This window comes from Microtus pennsylvanicus, chromosome 8 (assembly GCF_037038515.1).
Source record: "Microtus pennsylvanicus isolate mMicPen1 chromosome 8, mMicPen1.hap1, whole genome shotgun sequence".
In the NCBI taxonomy this organism is placed as follows: Eukaryota; Metazoa; Chordata; class Mammalia; order Rodentia; family Cricetidae; genus Microtus; species Microtus pennsylvanicus.
In genome coordinates this window covers 376,197-386,303 of record NC_134586.1, presented here as the reverse complement: position 1 = coordinate 386,303, position 10,107 = coordinate 376,197, and the positions used below count along the sequence as shown (strand labels likewise).

Genomic DNA, 10,107 nt, shown 5'->3' with positions numbered 1-10,107 from the left:
TTTCTTCTTTTGCTGTCATGACTTCCCTACCATTATAAACTCTATCACCAAATCACATAAGATTCAGCAAAATTAACTGCTATTTGATCCTAAGACAGTTTGGTAGCCTACAGTTTTCATTTTTGTTTGTTTATTTCTGAATACAAGATTTGTCTGTATAGCCCTAGTTGTCCTGCAAGTTGTTGTGTATACCAGGCTGGCTTCAAACTCAGAGATTCCCTGACCCTGATTCCCAAGTACTGGGATTAAAAGTGGGCCTTGATTTTTTTTTGTTTTTATATTGTTGTATGATGGTTTTGTTCCTATCAAGCATATACTGAGCTTCACCCATATCTTGAATTTTAAAATTTGACAGAGGGTATCATTATGTTTCCCAGGATGGCATGTATTCATGACATTGATACTGGTTGTGCTTTTTGAGTCATTGGATTGCAGGTGCATCACCTTCTTCCTTCCTGTTTTGTTTTGTTTGAATTTTTATTTTAATATGAGTATTTACTTGTACATGGATATGTACCATGTGAGTGCCTGATCCTTACATTGATTAAAAGATGGAACTAGGAACCCTGAACTTGGAATAATGAATAGTTGTGATCCCCCCATGTAATTCCTTGAGTCAGACCAGGAGTACTCTTTACTGTTGAAACATCTTTCCTGCTCAGTGTTGATTATTTGTAATCAACATATATATTTGATGCTTTCATTTGTCCAATTATAACTTTTTAAACATCCAGTGCCTTTTAGTAAAATCTTATTTATGTTGCAGTTTAAATTGAGACACTTCAGGTTTCTCATAGATGAATAAAGAGCTGGAGTAAATAGATAACTCTTTTCAGGAACTACAGCAAAACCTCTGAGTTCTTTCTATCTTTTATGTTTGTTTGATTGACTTTTAAATGGAAACAGATCCTTAATATATATTTATGGCTGTCCTAGAAGTGATTGCATGGACTAGGCCATTCAACTCAGAGGCAGATAGATATATGCCTCTGCCTTCTGAGTGCAAGGATTAAAGGCATGATTCAATACACCCAGCTTGCCTATCTTATTTTTCTTTTTTTGTTAGAAATTAATCATCCATACAATTTCTCTCATGTATACTCTGTACTGTTGATCTGTTTACTTATCTTTTATTGTTTGTTAATAGGCATTTCAAAGGGTTCATAAATTATAGAGGTGAATCTTCCATTCAGTTTGTTTCTAAAGTGACTTGGTAATTAAATTATGTCTATTTCATAGAAATAAGTATGGGGAGCACCAAAGTTATATGACTATACTGTCAAAGAAGTATACATTTGCAGTGTTGTCAAAGTCATGATTTCTGTTGTACAAATGTATGGAATATTTTAGAATGCAGTGACCTATGATGATGTACATATCGACTTCACTTTGGAAGAATGGACTTTGCTGGATCCTACCCAGAGGAGTCTCTACAAAGATGTGATGTTGGAAACCTACAGAAACCTTACTAGTATAGGTAAGACTGAATTATATTTCATGTTTTAAAATAAGGGGACAATTGTTCATTGGTAACTGGTGCTCTTTTGTAATATGATTGAGGAAGAAGAAGAATGAAATGAATAAATCAGGCACGGTTGTAAGGTTCAATGCAAATGGTAACTAATTTTTTTTACACATTTCAATATATAACATACATATTCTGGCATTATATTTTAGGATACAGTTGGGAAGACCATAATATTGAAGAACATTGTCAAAGTTCTAGAAGACATGAAAGGTAATTTTCATGTGTAAGCTGATAGAATTGTATCTCTGAAGAATTTGTAATGCATCCTATAAGCTTTAAACAAAAGCAGCAGTGTAAATACTAAAGTGCATTGATGATTTTTAAATTCTCACAAAATCATATACCTTAATTTCAGATAAGTGAACTGCATTTGCAAGCCATTCTTTTAAGAAGGAAGATAAGGAAACAATGTCTTAACCTATATTAAAATTTGAGTCATAATATGATGAGAGCTATATTGTAGAATTATCAATCCATTTATTTCATGTATATATATATATATAAAATATATACATATTGAAAAGGTGATAAGTATCTCTCTAAAACTCTATTATACTAATAGTCCATAGAAAAGGTAGTTTAACTCATATACTTGTGATTGTGCAAAGTTTAGTGAGGGGGCAGTTAAAGTCAACAGTCAAGGGGCAGCTGTTATGGAGAGGCCCTAATCTATACACCACAAGTCTATGAACATAAAGTCAAACTGTGTGAACTCAATGTGGAACCCTTATATTTGTTATTTTTCTTTTACTAGGTATATCATATGTTACTCTGGATACAAGCCACATGAGCATAGGGATGTGAAAATATATAACATACCTTTTTCTCAGAACAGTTAGAAGATATGGAGCAGTCCCCATGTTGAATATACTTGTTGAATTTGTTGGACAAGTATATAAGTAATTGGTTTTCTAGCCTCATTGTTAATATATCAGTAAGCTCACATCTCAGAAAAGCATCATGAGTACTAGGACTGTGTAAGTACTTCTGTTTGTCATAGTTCACTTACCAAATGTAGTATCACTCACAATATAGGAAACTTTATGAATGCAACAAGGGTGGTGAAGCTCTGAGATTTTTCAGTTCTCTTCAAATATGTAAAAATTCTCATATAGAAAAAAGATTCTGTAAATGTGAACCATGTAATAAAGGCTGTTATCTATTGTCTTCAGAGATGCAAAACAAGCCCTAATGAAGGGGAACAACAAGATTGTAAACATGGTGATAAATCCTTAAGATGTAATTTCTCTTTAAAATTGGACCAAATTGTAAAATTAATTCATACAGATAAACATATTCAACAATGAATGTGCTAATTCTTTCACATGTACCACTATCATTACAGGCATGAAAAAAGTCAATCAAGAGAGAAAACTTCTGTATATACTCAATGTGTTAAAGCCTTCACATGTGACAGTCATCTACACAGGCTTGAAAGAACACATACTAGATTGAAACCCTATAAACAAAACGAATGTGGTAAAGCGTTTTTACATCACAGTCCTCTTCAGATACATAAAAGAACAAATACTGGAGAGAAGGCCTGTGAATGTAATCAGTGTTGTAAAGTCTTTGCACATCACAGTCATCGACAAGTACATAAAAGAACACATACTGGAGAGAAACCCTATGAATGTAATCAGTGTGGAAAAGCCTTTTCACACCATTGTCATCTACAAGTACATAAAAGAACACATACTGGAGAGAAACCCTATGAATGTAATCAGTGTGGAAAAGCCTTTGCACGTCACAGTTATCTCCGAAAACATGAAAGAACCCATACTGGAGAGAAGCCCTATGAATGTAATCAATGTGGAAAAGCCTTTGCATGGCACGGTCATCTACAAGAACATAAAAGAACACATACTGGAGAGAAGCCCTATGAATGTAATCAGTGTGGAAAAGCCTTTGCATGTCACAGTTATCTCCGAAAACATAAAAGAAGCCATACTGGAGAGAAGCCCTATGAATGTAATCAGTGTGGAAAAGCCTTTGCACAACACAGCCATCTTCAATGTCATGAAAGAAGCCATACTGGAGAGAAGCCCTATGAATGTAATCAGTGTGGAAAAGCCTTTGCACAACACAGCCATCTTCAACGTCATGAAAGAAGCCATACTGGGAATAAGCCCTATGAATGTAATCAGCGTGGAAAAGCATTTTTACACCATGGTCATCTACAAGAACATAAAAGAACACATACTGGAGCGAAGCCCTATGAATGTAATCAGTGTGGAAAAGCCTTTGCACGACACAGCCATCTTCAACGTCATGAAAGAAGCCATACTGGAGAGAAGCCCTATGAATGTAATCAGTGTGGAAAAGCCTTTGCATGTCACAGTTATCTCCGAAAACATAAAAGAAGCCATACTGGAGAGAAGCCCTATGAATGTAATCAGTGTGGAAAAGCCTTTGTATGGCACAGTCATCTCCAAATACATGAAAGAAGTCATACTGGAGCGAAGCCCTATGAATGTAATCAGTGTGGAAAAGCCTTTGCACGACACAGCCATCTTCAACATCATGAAAGAACCCATACTGGATTGAAGCCCTATGAATGTAATCAGTGTGGAAAAGCCTTTGCACAACACAGCCATCTTCAATGTCATGAAAGAAGCCATACTGGAGAGAAGCCCTATAAATGTAATCAGTGTGGAAAAGCCTTTGCATGTCACAGTTATCTCCGACAACATGAAAGAACCCATACTGGAGAGAAGCCCTATGAATGTAATCAATGTGGAAAAGCCTTTGCATATCACAGTTATCTCCGAAAACATGAAAGAACCCACACTGGAGAGAAGCCCTATGAATGTAATCAGTGTGGAAAAGCCTTTGCATTGCACAGCAATCTTCAACGTCATGAAAGAAGCCATACTGGAGAGAAGCCCTATGAATGTAATCAGTGTGGAAAAGCCTTTGCACGTCACAGTCATCTCCAAATACATGAAAGAAGACATACTTGAGAGAAGCCCTATGAATGTAATCAATGTGGAAAAGCCTTTGCATGGCATGGTCATCTACAAGAACATAAAAGAAGCCATACTGGAGAGAAGCCGTATGAATGTAATCAGTGTGGAAAAGCCTTTGCATGGCACAGTTATCTCCGAAAACATGAAAGAAGCCATATTGGAGAGAAGCCCTATAAATGTAATCAGTGTGGAAAAGCCTTTGCATGGCACAGCCATCTTCAACGTCATGAAAGAAGCCATACTGGAGAGAAGCCCTATGAATGTAATCAGTGTGGAAAAGCCTTTGCATGTCACCGTAATCTCCGAATACATGAAAGAAGCCATATTGGAGAGAAATCTAATGAATGTAATTAGTGCGATAAAGCCTTTGCTTATAGCATAGTTATTTTGAAGGTGCCTCAATGCCTGTGTTATAGGAATGAATGCTTATAAGAGAGAAACTTTCATGTGTGAAAAAGTGTTTGTTTAAAGAGTTGTTTTAATTGTAATTGTGTGATGTCATTATATGTTTGTGTGAGTATGTAAAGTTTTCATGTTTGCTTCTGAGAATGTTTGACCCTCGGATCTTCTTGTAGCAAGAATTACAGGAAGTTGTCAAAAATTAGGCCTTGGTCCTAGGAATGAATATTTCTTAATTGCCCAGCTGTGTTTCTAGTGCTGTAAATATTTTAAAGCCTGTTTGTATCATGTTGAAGTCAAGAAATAGGGATAAACACATATGAGAGAAAAACTCTATTTCTGAACATGATTTTGTAAAGACGTTGGACATCACAGTTGTCTTCAGCTTCAAGAAAAAAAAACATTTTTCATTTATTTTTTGTAATATCCTTGAAGGAAGTCAATTAGAACCATGTTCACTGAAGACTGATGTTAGAGATCACTTCATTGTGGTTTCTACTTTGAAACATTTGAGGTAGATACTAAAATGTGCTTCATGTGTGACAAATTCATTTCTTGCCTCTAAGACTTTCCAGAAATTAGAAAAATCACAAATCTTGCTTTATTAAGAGTTGCTGTTTGAGTGTAGCCTTTGTTTGGCTTCAGAATATGTGAACTATGAGGGAAAGGGTACTGGAACATGCACACAAGGGACACCATATTTTGGAAGAGGAACAAGAAGTGCTCTGAGAGACTGGAAAAGTTTCTACTAAAATACCAATTTTTCAAACTAGAGCCCTGTGTTTCCCTAGGGTGTAATGGCAGAGCTGGGAAGGGCTGTGCTGGCTTAGTAATTTGATTTCTGCTCATCTAGTAAGGGAACTGCTACTGTCTTGAGGCTCAGCTGGGCAATTCTAGCTCTTGAGGGACTCTGGGCAAGCCTAGCAATCAGGAGCAACAGTGGGAAAGTAGATTGTGATCTATGAGAGAGCCAATAGGGAGCCATGTGAGTTGTTTTTCTTTTTCCCTAAATTGTATATTTGAGTTCTACCTCCAGTTCTTATCCCACTTTCCTCTGAAGAGGTAATACTAACTACCATTATGGGATTGGGGGAATGACTGTTCTGGTTTGTTTCAGCTGAATTTTTTTTAAATTTATTTATTATGTATACAGTATTTTCAGTATTCTGTCTGCATGTATTCATACAGGCCAGAAGAGCGCACCAGATCTCACAACAGATGGTTGTGAGCCACCATGTGGTTGCTGGGAATTGAACTCAGGACCTTTGGAAGAGCAGGCAGTGCTCTTAACCACTGAGCCATCTCTCCAGCCCCTCAGCTGAATTTTTTTTGGCATCAGGTGGTAGTATTATGGTACCCTTCCATAGAGCCTCTCATAAAGACCAAAGTCTCAGATGTAGACAGGAGTTGTCTGGGAAGCACTAACATATCCAAAGTCCATAAGACATTCTTGACGGACTCACAATAGCTTCTATCTGTTAGAGGTTTCCATTTAACTTCTACAGTTGGACTGAAGTGTGATGAGCCCACAACCAACTGTCACACCATTTTATACCTGTTTCATCAGCCAAAAGTCAGCATGATGCCCTCCCCATGTGACTTGTGGATAGGGAGAAGAGAGGTATTTAGTATCATTTAATTTGGAGGTTAAAACAAGCCTGAGCCTGTCCTTCTTTGCTGTGTGCAGGTGCTCTAGGAGCCAAGGTCTGATGTCTCACATCCGTACAGAATCTTTTTATCAAGAAAATATTACTGAGATTTGCTATCTAATTAATATCTCATGTAGACTTACATCTAATGTCTGTGGAGTGTGAACCGTTGTGTTGTTAGCAATCCTCTTTTCCTTTGATTAAAATTTCTTCTTGAGTACTGAAGGCCGATGCAGGTGTCGAAAATTAATCTTTCTTTCTGTGTTGTCAATGCCAGTTGAGCATCTACTCTTTAGAGGTCACTTGTGCTTGGAAGGAACCTCAGATTCTTCATGTCTCTCTGTTATCAGTTGTCCATCAATGTGAGGATAAGTCAAAAGCTTTTCTTTATGTACCGTGGCTGCCTGTGAAGCCTTGAAGAAATCTTTCCCACATTGATCCTCCTTTTGTACACTTGATAATGATTCCAATTCATTGATTGGGTTCTCCATGGCCTCCATGAACAGGACAATAAATGATCAATAAATAGCCTTTGTTCCTATGGACCTCACTGATCTTGTATAGAAATGAGAGAAATATTTCCCCTTTTGGTCCCTGTAATGATATTAGAATAGCCTCTAAGAATGATTATTTAACACTAGAAGATCAGTTTTATACTAGTTTTGTACTTTTAACTACTTTATAATACTTCAGGAGTCAGACACAACTCAATAAACTTTCTTTGGCATACCTTTCAACCACTCCTTGAAATAGTTGGAATCTGACCTTGCAAACTTTAATAAATAAATGATTCCTAAGTCTCATCCTTATGTACCTTAAACAACTTACTCAGACCTTCATAGCTTGTAAAACCTTTCCAGTCTTCTTTATCCTGGAGCCATCTAGTCTTAATCTTGTTCATACATCTAAGTTCGTTTTTACTATGGTCATTTACATATTTATGTTCTTCTAACATGTTCTTTTATGTACTTCTTCCTTTTTGCTAATATCATAATAAGTAGGAACATTAACAAATATGTTTGTGATCTGTTGTGAGAATTTTCTCCCCCATGGAAGGGGCAGAAGCAATTTCTATCCCATAACCATAATTCCCAATGAAGATACAAAGTACAATTTCACCAAAGTCCATCCTGGGGACCAACCAGTGAGTTTATTGAGCTTACTTACTGAGCATGGTTGAAAAGGTACATACAAGGGTTTTGATTCTGTGGTTGTTTGAATCAAAATGACCCCCAAAATCCCATGGAGAGGCACTATTAGGAGGTGTGGCCTTGTTGAACTATGCCATAATCACTTTCTGCTGCCTGCTGATCTGGATGTAGAACACTCAGCTCTTTCTCCATGCTTTCTGCCATGATGATAATGGACTAAATCCTCTGAAACTGCAAGCCAGGCCAAATCAAATATTTTCCCTTATAAGTGTTGCTGTGCTCATGGTGTCTCTTCACAGCAATAGAAGCTCTAACTAAGATACACAGAAGCAGCACAAGGCATGTCTCCATCCAGTATGTACAATGGCTCTCCCATAGCTGCATATGTGGAGCTTACCTTCTCTCTACACTTCCACTGCCCATATACTCTCCATTACAATATTTTTCTCAGTGGACATATGATGTAAGCCTTATAGCACTCAAGGTAAATTCCCACATTTTTTTTTTTTTTTGGTTTTTCGAGACAGGGTTTCTCTGTGGTTTTGGAGCCTGTCCTGGAACTAGCTCTTGTAGACCAGGCTGATCTTGAACTCACAAAGATCTGCCTGCCTCTGCCTCCCAAGTGCTGGGATTAAAGGCATGCGCCACCACCGCCCGGCTTAAATTCCCACTTTCAAAGATGGATTTCTCATAGGTGCTAACACAGAATCAAGATCCACTCAAATGGTTCCCTGGCTACATACTCTAGCTCATTCTTAAAACCACAAGGTCCCATGTCATTAGGGATGATTTGCATATAGTTGCCTGGAAAAGAGGCTGTGTACTAAGATCAAATGGGATGCTATTTTCTTGATGGAATATCAACATTCAGCAAAACTGATGGTGGTCATTCTTTGTAAGCAGCCATGGGTGATCATGGGAAGATACCAAACGTTTGTCTTAAGATAGTGCTGAGAAACAACAAATGAAAGAAAGCTGAATAGAAAGTGTATATGATAATGTAATAAATTTGTTTTTCCTCGGTATAAACTGTTCAACTAAACATTAGATAAACACAAGGTGTTATTCATATGATCCATGGCATCACTACTATAACCATGCTTTTGGGTTTTAAGGTAAGTATGTAGTTGATTCCAAGAAACAGCAAATACATAAGAAAATATCATGTAATTGATGTTTACAGCATCCAGTACAACTCAACTAAGAAATCCCTCTTAAAACTTTGATGCTCCAGCTTACTCTAGAGAGTTACACAGGCAGCCTCTTTATCCATTCTATGGGTGAGTATCTCATTTGCTCTTTTCACTACAGACATGAATAAATAAAAGTTAAATAAATATTTACATTTGAGCATCCAAATCTTTAATTGTCCTGATTAACATACTTCTTGTCTTTGGGGTATTTCTGAGGCAGCCCTACCTAAGCTAAATTCTACTTGGTGTGACTAACTCTCTCCTAAGCATTGGTCAATCCTTTATATCACCAATTCTAGTCTTCTACATTGTGACTTAGTACTGGAGTACTGCTCAGTACATGAGATGCCATTTACAACTTCCACAAATTAACTCCAAATGGACCTTACACTTAAATGTCAAGTGCTAAGTGCAGAACTTATAGAAAATACTTGAAACTAGGCCTCTCTGTCTTTGGCAACCTGCCTAGGCTTTGGGAGGTTTCTCTAAGGCAATGATGTATAGAGCAACAGCAGAGCTCTTTCTCTAATATCAGGAATATGCTTGGGAGAGCTGGTAAAGATGTGGGGCCAGGGCCTTTGGAAAAGGGTTGTTTCAGATCCTCAGAACCCTAGACTTTTCACAGAAGGATGGAAACTGTGGTTATCAGTTCCAGCACCTCTGTGGACTTTGTTTATAATGTTCTTGATTTACCCAATATTCCTCTTGTGCAACATTGCCTGATTAGCCTCTTTCTGAATTTGTATACTTCCTTTTAAAACCAAACCCATTGATTTACCTTTGCAAGAGACTTGCTGTTGAATTTGATGTAAATCTCCAGCCAATCTGAGATATGCCTGTCTTTATATTTGCAGCCAGTGCTGGGAATTCTGTGCTGTTTCCCTTCTGCTCACATGGTTCTGATACTAGACCTCACTAACTAATCAGAGCCTCTAGCAGACCCGACAGTCAAATGGGAGGGTTCTTGGAGCCAGCCTTCCAGTTTAGCCCTTCCTGAAGAAATCAGTCTCTTTCATGCACTGCGCCTTGGGCTCCCATGTGGGGAGAGAAGGTGTCAGCTCAGCAGCTTCTCCATGGTGAGTGTGGGGTTGCTTTCCACATAGGGGAGGTGTGGTGGCCCGAGATGTGTAAGAAGCTGCTGTCACCACGTGTGGAGGACTGACTGGGCTTGGTGAGTGAGGGGCCCGCTGTCCTCAAACTAAGTAGAGCAGCCTGCTG

The 10,107-nt window shown here is 37.9% G+C and overlaps 1 protein-coding gene across 1 annotated transcript in view; it reads left to right on the top strand.

Moving 5' to 3' along the window:
* The first annotated feature begins 1,372 nt into the window (after window positions 1-1,372).
* Window positions 1,373-10,107, top strand: part of LOC142855783 (uncharacterized) — a 237,274-nt gene continuing 228,539 nt past the window's right edge. Inside the window, 3 exon segments of the mRNA XM_075982188.1 lie at window positions 1,373-1,477; window positions 1,678-1,738; window positions 2,874-4,786. Coding sequence (XP_075838303.1) covers window positions 1,444-1,477; window positions 1,678-1,738; window positions 2,874-4,786 — 2,008 coding nt within the window. The 5' untranslated portion in view covers window positions 1,373-1,443.